The sequence below is a fragment of the Leptinotarsa decemlineata genome, unplaced genomic scaffold (assembly GCF_025532065.1).
Source record: "Leptinotarsa decemlineata unplaced genomic scaffold, Ldec_3_MD MMD2_tig00078346_RagTag_RagTag, whole genome shotgun sequence".
Classification (NCBI taxonomy): domain Eukaryota; kingdom Metazoa; phylum Arthropoda; class Insecta; order Coleoptera; family Chrysomelidae; genus Leptinotarsa; species Leptinotarsa decemlineata.
In genome coordinates this window covers 6,093,554-6,110,378 of record NW_027412724.1, presented here as the reverse complement: position 1 = coordinate 6,110,378, position 16,825 = coordinate 6,093,554, and the positions used below count along the sequence as shown (strand labels likewise).

General features: G+C 29.5%; 1 protein-coding gene across 6 annotated transcripts in view; it reads right to left on the bottom strand.

Annotated features, from left to right (window-relative positions):
• Window positions 1-1,311: 1,311 nt before the first annotated feature.
• LOC111507490 (solute carrier family member malvolio) overlaps window positions 1,312-16,825 on the bottom strand; it is an 85,086-nt gene continuing 69,572 nt past the window's right edge. For 3 of the 6 annotated variants that reach the window (XM_023162798.2, XM_023162822.2, XM_023162805.2), the window contains exons 8-11: window positions 14,501-14,630; window positions 3,532-3,784; window positions 3,200-3,475; window positions 1,312-1,875 (exon numbers count right to left, since the gene is read on the bottom strand). In XM_023162798.2, the coding sequence (XP_023018566.1) occupies window positions 1,818-1,875; window positions 3,200-3,475; window positions 3,532-3,784; window positions 14,501-14,630 (717 nt within the window). In that variant the 3' untranslated portion in view covers window positions 1,312-1,817. Of the gene's footprint in view, window positions 1,876-2,924; window positions 2,973-3,063; window positions 3,117-3,199; window positions 3,476-3,531; window positions 3,785-14,500; window positions 14,631-16,825 lie in introns of all 6 variants that reach the window. The other 3 variants (XR_002722406.2, XM_023162843.2, XM_023162831.2) reach the window with 3 other exon arrangements.

Here is a 16,825-nt window from a genome sequence, read left to right as displayed (position 1 = left end):
TGATTATATAAAAAAATAATGTTGTTCTAAAATTCTCACTTTTTTCAATAATTTTTATATAACAAATGATTGTGTTGAATTGTGTCTGCATATGTTTGGCAGTTTTCAAGTAGCAGTTTTTGCCTATGGGCTCTACTGAAATTTGTGTTTTTTTTTTTGGTGCCCAACAAGCATCAGTACTATAACTAGAATTAACAGGATAACCAATGAAACGTCAAAAATAATGTTATCAGTTTTAATTTTGACAAGCATATATATAAATAATCTTTGATTATGTCATGTGTTTCCCCATCTCCCCATACTGAAGATTCCTTCGATTGAGACGAATTGGAATAGGAACCAGAAAGCATACAAAGACAGAAATTGTTTTTGGGAAAGAAAGTGTTTGGCTTTCTACTACTCCATCTTGATACAAAAAATGTGGGAATCTTCCAAAGAAAGTATGGAAGTAATCAATTTTAAAATAAGTCAATACAATAATTTATCTAAGAACAGGCAAATTCTAATTACATGTGTAAGTTTAGAAAGCAATTTTTCGGAAAATGCTCATCAAAAAATAATAAATCAGGGTACCATTGGAAGCAGAATTGACCGCCAATCAAAATAATGTGCCACTTGACCTTCCTTAACATTTAAAATTCTAAGGGTAACATCTACCCCTCCTAGCGGGTTGAACCACGAGGTCTACAAATAGTCCTTGAAATTACCCTCCTTGACAATAAAGTTGACCTGTTTTTCGATTCCTCATACTGGAAAGAAGATATTAAGGGTGGGCAGTTTTCAAATTGACACCCCGTATAATTGGAAAAATATAAAGCCAAAAGTTTTTTTCAGGTATATAGCAATCTTCCTCTTGCTGATAATAATAATAATAATAATAAAGGATGAAAAGTTGCATGATCACTGTAAGGCTAATTGCACACACACCGATTGTAGACGGCCGATTTTATACCGGTCGTTCAAATTCAAATAGTGAACCACATGTAGGAACGGGATCTTGCACACATACCTACCTACCTACATTTAAAATTGTTTAGTCTCATGCAAATTTATTTATAATACTTTCAAATGTAGTGTTGCTAATGAATATTTATTGTAGTTCTCTTGTTCTGTATATGACTTCGATAATTCTTTGTCTTTGGCTGTGCTAAATTGACAAATCGAAGAGTGGATCAAGTCTTCTATTTGGTTACTTGAAAGTACACATATTCACATTATTTATTTATTGTTTTTCTCAATGAAGTAAGCCACTATCGGGCAGATAGTGTAAACATGTCTATCTTCAGCTCGAATAATAAGAAAAATCAAATAACAGGTTTATTTTCTTTAATAAAAAAACCAAATACTATACAATATATCTGTGGTATATATACATGTCACATCCAATATAAAACATGTCAGAAAATAGTAAATGAAAATACTTTAAAATTTCTTTACTGTGACAAATCCAATTACATCACTTTGTAAAAAAGTTACAATGCACACAAAAGTTGAAGAACTACAAAAACTTTGTTGAAAATATCTGTACGGGTTCAATATTTAATGTTGTTCAGTTTTCATAATATAAAGAGTATTTATTACAATTACTATACAGTTACGTTATTATACACCATATAATATTCAATTTCACCTATATACATAAAACGGAAATCCAGAAAATAAGGTACTAGGAACTTTATGAATACCAGCCAGTCATGCATAATTTATTGCTTTTTATTAATGACTAACTATATTAGACCTATACTAATGAATGAAATTAAAACACAAATAGACAGCAATTTCTAAATCTCCCAAAATATTTGTTAGATTTTATTTTTTCAGAATCTTGCATCCTCTATGGTTGAGTTATTGCCTAATGTCCATTCTGATTGAGATCTGTGAAAAATACAATACTGAAACAATGATAACCATATAGTAAAGCCCTGGTTATTCAACAAATCCAACTCGAAATCAAAGCACTCATAAATCATAGAAGTCAGTTTACATACTGACAAAAGTGACTTTTTGCTTTTCAAAATCATTTTTCTGTTTCTCTTGAACAAATATTATCTTTATCGAATGATAGTAAAATCTATATATATATATATATATATATATATATATATATATATATATATATATATATATATATATATATATATATATATATATATATATATATGGGAAACTTATTTATTAAGGGTTTTTCTTGAAAAAGATACTCCTGATAAAAGTTTGTGCATCCCCTAAAACTGAACATGCACCAACGAAATGTAGTAAAACACACGTAACTTACAAGGAGCCTTCAAACATTTGATTTTGAGACACGAGCAAAGTACTCTTATTTTGAAAAATCTTGGGAAATGTTATTTAGAAAAGTTCTCCAGCATTAAAAACTACATTTAGATTTGAAGTCAGGGTGAAGTTTTAATTTTTTACCCATTTTTGTAAATGGGGACTACGAAAAATGAAAATTTGCTAAAAATAAATAGACAGCATCTTCTATATGCCGGTTTATTTTAAAAGCCTGCAATATTACAAATCACACAACGATGGTGTTAACCACATTAACTTTTTTGAAAGGTAAAATAATTTAAGTTTTTGGTGCAGTTATTTTTATTTTTTGTTAACACCGAAAATTACTCAAAATTGTGCAGTATTGTAACAAGAAGTTATTATTCAATGATATCAAATCACAAAACATTAAAATAAAATAGGTATTTTGGAATAAACTCATTGATTTTCTGGAGATTATTTTGGAGAATTATTTTGGACAAGAAAATCTCTTCAAGTAATTCCATAATGATCTTGGTAATTCCATAATTTCTTTTGCTTTTTGATATACGATTATTAAAAAGAGCCAAAAATGTTGATGTACCAGGGTAATAAATAGTTATATCAAAATATCAACAATAAAAATAAAAACATTGAAAAGAAGTACTCACTACAAAAATAAATGCTAAGTGGGCGAAACAAGCTTCTTAAGATTAACACTGTTAAACAAAAAAGAAAATTATATTAGTCACATGTGAAGAAGGAAAAATAGACCTGAAACTCATTGGCATAAGCAACATTTATACATACACTGTCACATATTGAAGCACATAATCCCAAGATCCTTGATTTATGCAGATTGACTGAAATTGTTTCATGTTAGAATTTTCAAAACACAGAAACAATGAAAGCACATAAAATTTTATATTATATGAAGATTGCTTACCTAGAATAACTAATAGGATTTATGTCAAGAGTTGCATCAACTGGCCCCATGACATATTTGTTTACGAAATTGTACCTCAACAAATTAGTGTTTCCCATTGATACTGCCATATGTACTACCAAATATGCACAGAAAAGAAGGTATATAATACCAAAAACTACAACAATAAGAAGTGGGAACCAGCTAAGTTCCATTTCATTCACAGTATTTATAACAAGATAGGTATTAATTGCTATCACCACGATACTGAGAGCTATCGAAGCTATTTTGTTTCCTCTAAAATAAAAAAAAATTATTTCAGTTCAAAATAAATCAGTTCACTTGAAACATACATTCCATTTACAAATGCTCCCATGATTAGTGGATTACTAGTAAATGCTATAGTAGGAATGGTGGCAAACGGCAACTGGAGACTCATTATAGCATTTAAAGTATCATTCATGTTTGTCAGATCTTCAAGGTTACTGAAAAATGCTAAACAAAAAGTAGGGACAATTGCAATTGTTCGAGTGAATAAAACTCTCTTCCATCTGGCCCACTGGAGATTCAAAAAACCTTCCATTGCAAATTGGCCAGCATAAGTACCTAAAACATTATTATTTACCCATTTTCAAATTTCTTTATTTTTTGATGCAGTTACATAAACTAATCCTTTCAAAATTTTATCCAATATCCAATAATTATGAATTAAAATATGAAGCATGAATGACTAAAGTTTATATAACACACAAATTATTAGAATTTTCATGTTTTCAGATATATATATATATATATATATATATATATATATATATATATATATAATTGATAGTGTAACGACCGTATGTATGTATAGAATAGTAGTTTTTCGGGGATTCGGTCTGATTAGAATAAATATTTACTCTTTTTAGCTGCCCGAGCTTTCGCTAATGTTTATTAGCTTTATCGAGGGCTGTAATATAAAAAGGACATAATAAATATATATATATATATATATATATATATATATATATATACATACACATATATATACACATATATATATATACACACACATATATATATATATATATATATATATATATATATATATATATATAAAACATAATAACGGATAAAACAGAATATCTGTGCTATGTGAGAATATTCAATTTGGAAATTTCAATTTTGAAAGAAGTCTTCAACATCAAAATGACAACTTTTTGACATTGAATAATGTGAAATACTTTTTCAAATTTTTATTATCGTTCATTATGGGGATTTATACTGTGTTAATATTACAGGATGTATTCAGATTTATATTTTTTGTTAGTAAAAATGAATAAATTTTGCTGAGGTTGTCGATGTCTGTCTTTTTGTTGATATTGTTTTCTTTAATTTTGATCTCAGCCATTTCCAGAAATTGCCTTTTATTTGAATCTGGTTCGAAATGGAGAATTTTGGTGTTAGTATAATTGGCTGAATGATCATTATCTAGAACATGTTGTGTGAGTGCACAAGAATTTCGTTTTAAATTTTTACAATTACTTTTATGAAGAGCTATGCGGGTTTTTAAATTGTTTTTTGTTTGACCTATATATATCTTATCACAATTGTTGCAGGGAATTTCGTAAACTACATGTGACTTTTCAAATAACGGATCTTCATCTTTCAATTTTGAATGTAGTTTAGTTAAGGGTTTAACTTTCCTTTGTGAAATTTTTATATTCTGTTCTTGTTTAAATACGTTTATGATTTTGCTGGACAATTCAGGGACATAAGGAATGGAAAAGTATTTGAAATTTGGATTTTCAGCTTTATTGTTCTCTCTGATGTTGATGATATTAGATGGAGTATTATATAACAATTTATTTAAAAATTTTGGAGGATAAGAATTAGTTAATAAAATATTGAATAATTGTTTTAAATTTTTTTCTACCAATGTAGGATGAGAAATTTTTTCTATTCGATTTTTTAAACCTAGAACTAAATTAATTTTCATTTTTTGTGGATGGCAGGATAAATAATTTATATATCTGCCTGAATTAGTGGGTTTAGTAAAATAATCTAAAATAACAGAGTTATCATCTTTCCTGATTAAAAGAGTATCTAAAAAAGGTACTGTTTTGTTTTTTTCTTTTTCTATGGTAAATTGAATAGATGGATTGTAATTGTTAAAAATGGTTTTTATATCATCAATTTTGTCAAAAGGTACAGCACATATTATATCATCCACAAACTTTTTTAAAAAAGGAACCTGAAATGATAATTTTGGAATACATTCATGTAATAAATCATCCATCACATACTGGGCTAAAATAGGTGATAAAGCTGATCCCATTGGAGTACCAAGTATTTGTTTATAATATTCGTTGTCATAAACGAAAACAGTAGTATCAAAAATGAAATCTATTAATTCTAAGAAGGCTGTTTTTGTTAATTTGGTATGATTAGTAATAATATTCCAATGTCTTTCAATGCTGTGTTTTACCAGATTTATTGGTATGTTACTAAAAAGTGATATAACATCCAAACTTATAATTTCGAAATTTTTAGGTTGTTTCATTCCTTGCATGAAAATAGAAAATTCAAAAGAATCTTTAATATAATATTGATTATTTGTATTATATGCATTGGTTAAAATTTCTGTAATGAACTATTTGGTGCATCAATGGATGATATGATAGGTCTCAAACTCAATATTGGTTTATGAATTTTTGGTAAACCATAGAATTTTGGAACAATGGAGTTATATATGGTAAAATTTTCTTGAAATGAAATGTTTCTCATGTAATTTTTTGATGAGTGCATTAGATTTTTGTTGTATAGTGGACGTTGGATTATGATTGAGTTTTTTATAATAATTACCATCATTCAAGAGTTCATGAGATAATTGTTCATATTGAGATTTTAACATGATAACTGTGGTATTGCCCTTATCAGAATTGGTTATTATCAGCTCTGGATGGTCTTTGATAAATAACAAATAACAAATATCATCACAAATCATTTTAAAAAAACTAAAACAAGTTGTTATTTTTCTTATATTTTTAATAAATGTAAAAAATTTATTTCATCAGTAAGACATCTAAAGAAAATTTTACCATATATAACTCCATTGTTCCAAAATTCTATGGTTTACCAAAAATTCATAAACCAATATTGAGTTTGAGACCTATCATATCATCCATTGATGCACCAAATAGTAAACTCTCAAAGTTCATTACAGAAATTTTAACCAATGCATATAATACAAATAATCAATATTATATTAAAGATTCTTTTGAATTTTCTATTTTCATGCAAGGAATGAAACTACCTAAAAATTTCGAAATTATAAGTTTGGATGTTATATCACTTTTTAGTAACATACCAATAAATCTGGTAAAACACAGCATTGAAAGACATTGGAATATTATTACTAATCATACCAAATTAACAAAAACAGCCTTCTTAGAATTAATAGATTTCATTTTTGATACTACTGTTTTCGTTTATGACAACGAATATTATAAACAAATACTTGGTACTCCAATGGGATCAACTTTATCACCTATTTTAGCCCAGTATGTGATGGATGATTTATTACATGAATGTATTCCAAAATTATCATTTCAGGTTCCTTTTTTAAAAAAGTTTGTGGATGATATAATATGTGCTGTACCTTTTGACAAAATTGATGATATAAAAACCATTTTTAACAATTACAATCCATCTATTCAATTTACCATAGAAAAAGAAAAAAACAAAACAGTACCTTTTTTAGATACTCTTTTAATCAGGAAAGATGATAACTCTGTTATTTTAGATTATTTTACTAAACCCACTAATTCAGGCAGATATATAAATTATTTATCCTGCCATCCACAAAAAATGAAAATTAATTTAGTTCTAGGTTTAAAAAATCGAATAGAAAAAATTTCTCATCCTACATTGGTAGAAAAAAATTTAAAACAATTATTCAATATTTTATTAACTAATTCTTATCCTCCAAAATTTTTAAATAAATTGTTATATAATACTCCATCTAATATCATCAACATCAGAGAGAACAATAAAGCTGAAAATCCAAATTTCAAATACTTTTCCATTCCTTATGTCCCTGAATTGTCCAGCAAAATCATAAACGTATTTAAACAAGAACAGAATATAAAAAAATCACAAAGGAAAGTTAAACCCTTAACTAAACTACATTCAAAATTGAAAGATGAAGATCCGTTATTTGAAAAGTCACATGTAGTTTACGAAATTCCCTGCAACAATTGTGATAAGATATATATAGGTCAAACAAAAAACAATTTAAAAACCCGCATAGCTCTTCATAAAAGTAATTGTAAAAAATTTAAAACGAAATTCTTGTGCACTCACACAACATGTTCTAGATAATGATCATTCAGCCAATTATACTAACACCAAAATTCTCCATTTCGAACCAGATTCAAATAAAAGGCAATTTCTGGAAATGGCTGAGATCAAAATTAAAGAAAACAATATCAACAAAAAGACAGACATCGACAACCTCAGCAAAATTTATTCATTTTTACTAACAAAAAATATAAATCTGAATACATCCTGTAATATTAACACAGTATAAATCCCCATAATGAACGATAATAAAAATTTGAAAAAGTATTTCACATTATTCAATGTCAAAAAGTTGTCATTTTGATGTTGAAGACTTCTTTCAAAATTGAAATTTCCAAATTGAATATTCTCACATAGCACAGATATTCTGTTTTATCCGTTATTATGTTATATATATATATATATATATATATATATATATATATATATATATATATATATATGTGTGTGTGTATATATATATATGTGTATGTATATATATATATATATATATATATATATATATATATATATATATATATATATATATATATATATATATATATATATATATATATATATATATATTTATTATGTCCTTTTTATATTACAGCCCTCGATAAAGCTAATAAACATTAGCGAAAGCTCGGGCAGCTAAAAAGAGTAAATATTTATTCTAATCAGACCGAATCCCCGAAAAACTACTATTATATATATATATATATATATATATATATATATATATATATATATATATATATATATATATACCGGGTGTCCCATATTTTATGTGACAGGCAATATCTGGTTTGTTGAAGGAGATACACAAAAATGTTTCATACAAAAGTTTTAGGAGTTCATGAGAGCTATATTTTGATATAATTTTTAAATATACAATGTTTATATGAAAGTAGCTGTTTCAGGAGGACTTTCTTTCAGTTTGTGTCTGAAAGTTACTCCTTTGCATGATCTACACATCCATGTATAGAGTTATTTATTTTCAAATTGATTATTCCTTCCTTTCTTTGGAAGATTACACTATTCAATAAAATCAAATTTATAAAATTATGCTTGTTTAAAAATCTAAAATCTATAGGTGCACTTCTTTGATCTAGAAACGATTTTATGTATAATAATAATATTAATAATATGTTTATTTATCAAAAATCACAATGTTGAATACAGAATGTGAGTAGTGCTTGAAAGCTGATGAATAAATAAACAATGGCATCACTGAAGAAACAATTGTAAGATTGCTCCTTGTGCATGATATAGCCTCTAAAAATTACAATAATTAATTATCCAAGTGTTAAGTAAAAAAGAATCGAAGTGACAAGCTGCAAGTGGATTGACTGTGTATACACAATCCTTTCACCAATGGGTAGCTGTTATTAGATAGTACCTAGTACAGAACTTTGCAATGAATGAGATAGATCCAAGGTATTTTGCATTATAATAGGCAGAAAATAGTGAAAATGAACCAAAAAGGTCATTCATATTGATCATAGTTATATTCTCCAAGAGAATCAACATAAAGGAATTAGGACTCATAAAACTTAGAGGGAGGTTGATTAAATATCTGGAAATATTGGTTATATTCTCCAAGAGGATCAACATAGAGGAATTAGGACTTATAAAACTTAGAGGGAGGTTGATTAAATATTTGGAAATGATATTAAATCCTAAACTGTTCTGACCTAGACTGAGAAAGCATAAAAAGAAATGTGAAGGTAGTACTGATGCTGACCAGACCCTCCAAAACAGAAGATGAAGTATACTGTATTATGTCAGTCAATATGTATCCATCTCCCAATGGATCAAAAGTTTTAAACACAGATAGGCCACACTCAGGGATTAATGAATCAGGAGTGATATCAAGTCTGGTCTGTGAATGTCACGAACAATTGAAGGAACTGACTTATAGGAGTAGATTTACTCTGTACTGGGTGCCAGGATCTCAGAAATAACGGCTATTAGTATGTAAATTTTTATGAGAATGTGAGGTACAGAAGGAAAGCAATTTCTGAATATATATATATATATATATATATATATATATATATATATATATATATATATATATATATATATATATAGGAGTTCATAAGAGCTATATTTTGATATAATTTTTAAATATACAGGGTGTTTGGTGTAGGTGCTACAGACCAAATGTCCATTTTTTAAAATAGAACGCCCTGTATATCATTATATATTCAGATGCTACTTTAAATTCTGATATCATTTCATGTTTGGTTTTTGAAATCCGGTTACGGCGTTGTTGAGTTATTGCACTTTTCCTTAATTATAAAGTTTCAAAAAAACTTATTTACTCGTACACGAATCCAGTCTATATCTTTTATTAAATTGAACTAGACTACTACTGAATGCATACCATTATTCTCACCTCTACGATACGATATCGATATCAGTTGAATATAATATTGAAATTCTTGAGAATGTGACTAACTTGAGGGTGAATTGCTTTATATTGCACAATTTCATCAAGTAGCTTATGCTTGTTGATGCCATAGTAACAAATGTTGTTGAATTGTATCTACTTGTCAGTTCGATTCAGTGATTCTTTGCAAAACAGTAACTGTGTTCTTTGTGCGAAAACTCCAGTATGCCTTTCGCGTTTAGTCCAAGTGATTGCATTGATATGTTATTAATTTTTGGGGAATGTCAGAAAAACTGCCGTCAAGCACAACGTCTATACCAAGAACGTTTTCCAGACAGACCCATTCCGTCACGAATGACTTTTTCGAGAGTTGTAGAAAAATTGCGAACTGGGTCATTTCCTTCCACTATAAAGCATCGTCAACATACGAGGTCTGTTAGAACTGAAGATTTAGAGATCAATGTGTTGGCTTATATTATTCATCCATATGTTTCTATCCGTACTCTTGCAGAAGAAGTCGGTGTGAGTAAATCTAATGTACAGAGAATTCTGAAAGAAAATAAATACCACCCATTCAAAATTCAGTTGGTACAAGGTTTGAAACCCACGGACTTTGAACGACGACTTGAATTCATTGCTAGTATTCAGGTAATATTACATGAAAGTCCTAACATATTCAGTCAAATTTTGTGGAGCGATGAATCGCGATTCCACAATAATGGAGTTGTGAATCGACATAACAGTCACTATTGGTCTCAAGAAAATCTCCACTGGGTCCGCGAAAGTAATTTTCAAACTACTTGGGGTATTAATGTATGGTGTGGATTGTTCAATGGCCGCATCATAGGACCTTACTTTTTCAAAGAAAATCTCAATGGATTGCGATATTTACATTTTCTAGAAAATGATTTGATCCAGTTGATGGAAGATATTCCCATAGCAGAATGACAAGGAATTTGATGGCAACAAGATGGTGCTCCTCCTCACAATTCACAGGTTGTTACTGAATATCTGGATAGAACGTACCCAAATAGATGGATTGGTAGTAAGGGTCCAATTCGGTGGCCGGCTCGATCCCCAGATTTATCACCGCTTGATTTTTTCCTATGGGGTTATTAAAAAGATATTATTTTCACTACTCCCCCTTTGAATGTGGATGATCCAAAAATGAAAATTCGACTAGCGTGCAGTGATATTACGCCTGATATTATAAGAGCGACTTGTACGAGAGAAGTGATTCGACGTTTCGAAGCCTGTATAATATCTAATGGGCATCACTGAACAATTTTTATGACTTATTTCTAGGTACCTACCATCCTTATGAAATGATTTATCAAGTTATATTATTTACATTGTTATTAATTAAAGATTTGTTTTCGAATACACCTCTTTCAATTTCGCAATTGTTTCATATTCAAAATGATTCCTGACTGAATTCCACAACTCAAAATTGAAACCATTACTTCGAACACCCAAAATTTTGACTAATTTTCATGTGATCTGATGCAGAGAGAATAATTGTATGAGATATTTTTAAAAATAATAGTCGTTCTCAAGACTTTACATTTTAAGCAATAACTCAACAACGCCGTAACCGAATTTCAAAAACCAAACATGAAATGATATCAGAATTTAACGTAGCATCTGAATATGTAATGATATACTGGGCGTTCTATTTTAAAAAATGGATTTTTTTAAAATAGCACCTACACCAAACACCCTGTATATTTAAAAATTATATCAAAATATAGCTCTCATGAACTCCTAAAACTTTTGTATGAAACATTTTTGTGTATCTCCTTCAACAAACCAGATATTGCCTGTCACATAAAATATGGGACACCCGGTATATATATATATATATATATATATATATATATATATATATAGGTAGGTACCTAGGTAGGTACCTAGAAATAAGTCATAAAAATTGTTCAGTGATGCCCATTAGATATTATACAGGCTTCGAAACGTCGAATCACTTCTCTCGTACAAGTCGCTCTTATAATATCAGGCGTAATATCACTGCACGCTAGTCGAATTTTCATTTTTGGATCATCCACATTCAAAGGGGGAGTAGTGAAAATAATATCTTTTTAATAACCCCATAGGAAAAAATCAAGCGGTGATAAATCTGGGGATCGAGCCGGCCACCGAATTGGACCCTTACTACCAATCCATCTATTTGGGTACGTTCTATCCAGATATTCAGTAACAACCTGTGAATTGTGAGGAGGAGCACCATCTTGTTGCCATCAAATTCCTTGTCATTCTGCTATGGGAATATCTTCCATCAACTGGATCAAATCATTTTCTAGAAAATGTAAATATCGCAATCCATTGAGATTTTCTTTGAAAAAGTAAGGTCCTATGATGCGGCCATTGAACAATCCACACCATACATTAATACCCCAAGTAGTTTGAAAATTACTTTCGCGGACCCAGTGGAGATTTTCTTGAGACCAATAGTGACTGTTATGTCGATTCACAACTCCATTATTGTGGAATCGCGATTCATCGCTCCACAAAATTTGACTGAATATGTTAGGACTTTCATGTAATATTACCTGAATACTAGCAATGAATTCAAGTCGTCGTTCAAAGTCCGTGGGTTTCAAACCTTGTACCAACTGAATTTTGAATGGGTGGTATTTATTTTCTTTCAGAATTCTCTGTACATTAGATTTACTCACACCGACTTCTTCTGCAAGAGTACGGATAGAAACATATGGATGAATAATATAAGCCAACACATTGATCTCTAAATCTTCAGTTCTAACAGACCTCGTATGTTGACGATGCTTTATAGTGGAAGGAAATGACCCAGTTCGCAATTTTTCTACAACTCTCGAAAAAGTCATTCGTGACGGAATGGGTCTGTCTGGAAAACGTTCTTGGTATAGACGTTGTGCTTGACGGCAGTTTTTCTGACATTCCCCAAAAATTAATAACATATCAATGCAATCACTTGGACTAAACGCGAAAGGCATACTGGAGTTTTCGCACAAAGAACACAGTTACTGTTTTGCAAAGAATCACTGAATCGAACTGACAAGTAGATACAATTCAACAACATTTGTTACTATGGCATCAACAAGCATAAGCTACTTGATGAAATTGTGCAATATAAAGCAATTCACCCTCAAGTTAGTCACATTCTCAAGAATTTCAATATTATATTCAACTGATATCGATATCGTATCGTAGAGGTGAGAATAATGGTATGCATTCAGTAGTAGTCTAGTTCAATTTAATAAAAGATATAGACTGGATTCGTGTACGAGTAAATAAGTTTTTTTGAAACTTTATAATTAAGGAAAAGTGCAATAACTCAACAACGCCGTAACCGGATTTCAAAAACCAAACATGAAATGATATCAGAATTTAAAGTAGCATCTGAATATATAATGATATACAGGGCGTTCTATTTTAAAAAATGGACATTTGGTCTGTAGCACCTACACCAAACACCCTGTATATTTAAAAATTATATCAAAATATAGCTCTTATGAACTCCTATATATATATATATATATATATATATATATATATATATATATATATATATATATATATATATATATATATATTCAGAAATTGCTTTCCTTCTGTACCTCACATTCTCATAAAAATTTACATACTAATAGCCGTTATTTCTGAGATCCTGGCACCCAGTACAGAGTAAATCTACTCCTATAAGTCAGTTCCTTCAATTGTTCGTGACATTCACAGACCAGACTTGATATCACTCCTGATTCATTAATCCCTGAGTGTGGCCTATCTGTGTTTAAAACTTTTGATCCATTGGGAGATGGATACATATTGACTGACATAATACAGTATACTTCATCTTCTGTTTTGGAGGGTCTGGTCAGCATCAGTACTACCTTCACATTTCTTTTTATGCTTTCTCAGTCTAGGTCAGAACAGTTTAGGATTTAATATCATTTCCAAATATTTAATCAACCTCCCTCTAAGTTTTATAAGTCCTAATTCCTCTATGTTGATCCTCTTGGAGAATATAACCAATATTTCCAGATATTTAATCAACCTCCCTCTAAGTTTTATGAGTCCTAATTCCTTTATGTTGATTCTCTTGGAGAATATAACTATGATCAATATGAATGACCTTTTTGGTTCATTTTCACTATTTTCTGCCTATTATAATGCAAAATACCTTGGATCTATCTCATTCATTGCAAAGTTCTGTACTAGGTACTATCTAATAACAGCTACCCATTGGTGAAAGGATTGTGTATACACAGTCAATCCACTTGCAGCTTGTCACTTCGATTCTTTTTTACTTAACACTTGGATAATTAATTATTGTAATTTTTAGAGGCTATATCATGCACAAGGAGCAATCTTACAATTGTTTCTTCAGTGATGCCATTGTTTATTTATTCATCAGCTTTCAAGCACTACTCACATTCTGTATTCAACATTGTGATTTTTGATAAATAAACATATTATTAATATTATTATTATACATAAAATCGTTTCTAGATCAAAGAAGTGCACCTATAGATTTTAGATTTTTAAACAAGCATAATTTTATAAATTTGATTTTATTGAATAGTGTAATCTCAAAAGTTACACACCAGTCATTGTGGAACTTTGTCCTGCTGCTAAAATACCAACAGCCCAAATATACATTGCTACCAAACCATACGTGCAACCTAAGAATATGCCTCCTTTGTAGAGATCTGCGTCTACTAAATCAGTATTTTCCTAGAAAAAAAAGGTAGGTAATTATGATTCATTGACATTCACAAATATTGGATTAAAAATGGTTGACAATGTTTCATGGTGAATTATAACAATTATTTGAGCAATAAAGACAGTGAAAAAAAATAAGAAAAAAATTAAAAATTGAACAACAAAAAATGAATTAAAAATTAAAAAGATTTCCAATCAAGTTACTTCACGACTTTTGATTGCTGGTATCCACAATCGTCTTCGGGTGATGACTGGACTATTCCTCCGAGATATGATTTATTTATAGCTTTCGCATAACATCATGATGTAACTTAGTTTGAAATCTTTTTAATTTTTATTTAATTTTCGATTGTTAAATTTTTAATTTTTACTTATTTTCTTTTTTTTATTTATTGCTCAATATAATTGTTTATTCGTTCTGTCAGATATTTCAAATCATGTTATATCATATCAGACAATGGAAGTCCGAACTAGTAAAATTCATTCAGTTGAACGAAAGTCATTATTTTGAGGAAGAAATCAGAGTTCTTTATTGATCTTTTTTGGATTGTGGAAGGTGAATAAACAAAAACAAATGAACAATTAAAAATTCTACATGGTATTTTTTAAATAACTTCAATATGGAGTATATTTTGTGGATATCAGAAGTGAACAACTATAGTTATTTTAAACCATGACATATAATATTTGCTCTCTATAAACAGAGTTTTTATATTTATGGAGGGAGGTCTATATGGAGAGTACAAAAAATCAATTTTGTCACCTAATATTTCTGTGAAACTGAAAGTTGAATAAATTAGCAGTACATTTAAAATGATTTTGAATATGATTTGAAAGGGTTATATTTTTAGGAGTGATTAATTTTTTGGGAAAGAAAGTTTTTGGCTTTCTACTACTCCATCTGATACAAAAAAATGGATGAGAGAATCTTCCAAAGAAAGGAAGGAATAATCAATTTGAAAATAAATAACTCTATACATGGATGTGTAGATCATGCAAAATTCAAACTGAATAGAGGAAAGTATCTTCTGTATAATTCAGTGTTCATATAGAAGTATTTGTTTCGAAAGAATTTTTTCTTTCGTGTAATTCAATGTTTATATGAAAGTAGCTGTTTCAGGAGGACTTTCTTTCAGTTTGTGTCTGAAAGTTACTCCTTTGCATGATCTACACATCCATGTATAGAGTTATTTATTTTCAAATTGATTATTCCTTCCTTTCTTTGGAAGATTCTCTCATCCATTTTTTTGTATCAGATGGAGTAGTAGAAAGCCAAAAACTTTCTTTCCCAAAAAATTAATCACTCCTAAAAATATAACCCTTTCAAATCAAATAAGATTCCTCATGGCTGGGATTAAATCAAATAGGTGAATGAATGTCATTACGATATCATCGATGACATAAGCAGATCAAGCTTATTCCGTGACATTCAAAATCGTAATTCATGAATGAAGTGTGTGTATTTTCTATAATGTTATCCAATTTGGTACTGAAGAGCCTTAGGGCAAGTGTCTTAAGGCGAAACACGTGTATACCAGTTAGGGTGACAGTGTTCCATGTGAGTACAATTTATTACCATTCATTCAAAGTAGAACTCATGTGAATGATATCTGATTCTTATTCCTCCACGAATGTTCGATAATCAAACTGAATAGAGGAAAGTATCTTCTGTATAATTCAGTGTTCATATAGAAGTATTTGTTTCGAAAGAATTTTTTCTTTCATGTAATTCAATGTTTATATGAAAGTAGCTGTTTCAGGAGGACTTTCTTTCAGTTTGTGTCTGAAAGTTACTTCTTTGCATGATCTACACATCCATGTATAGAGTTATTTATTTTCAAATTGATTATTCCTTCCTTTCTTTGGAAGATTCTCTCATCCATTTTTTTGTATCAGATGGAGTAGTAGAAAGCCAAAAACTTTCTTTCCCAAAAAAGATTTTGAATAATTCTTGAACCAAAAACAAGTACTCTTCCCAATCATCAGAAATGCAAAACTCTTCTCGATGAGCATTTTACCAACCAAGACACATTTTTACTATCCGAAACACATCAATGACTGATTAGAAATTTGCGGGAAGTTTTCTCAAATTTCAACATAGTGATTCATTAAAAGGAATAAAATGGGCTGTCACTGTTCATATTTCTCGTGTCACACCGTGCTGTTTCCAAATTTTCCAAAGCATCCAAAAATCTAGTCATGTACCG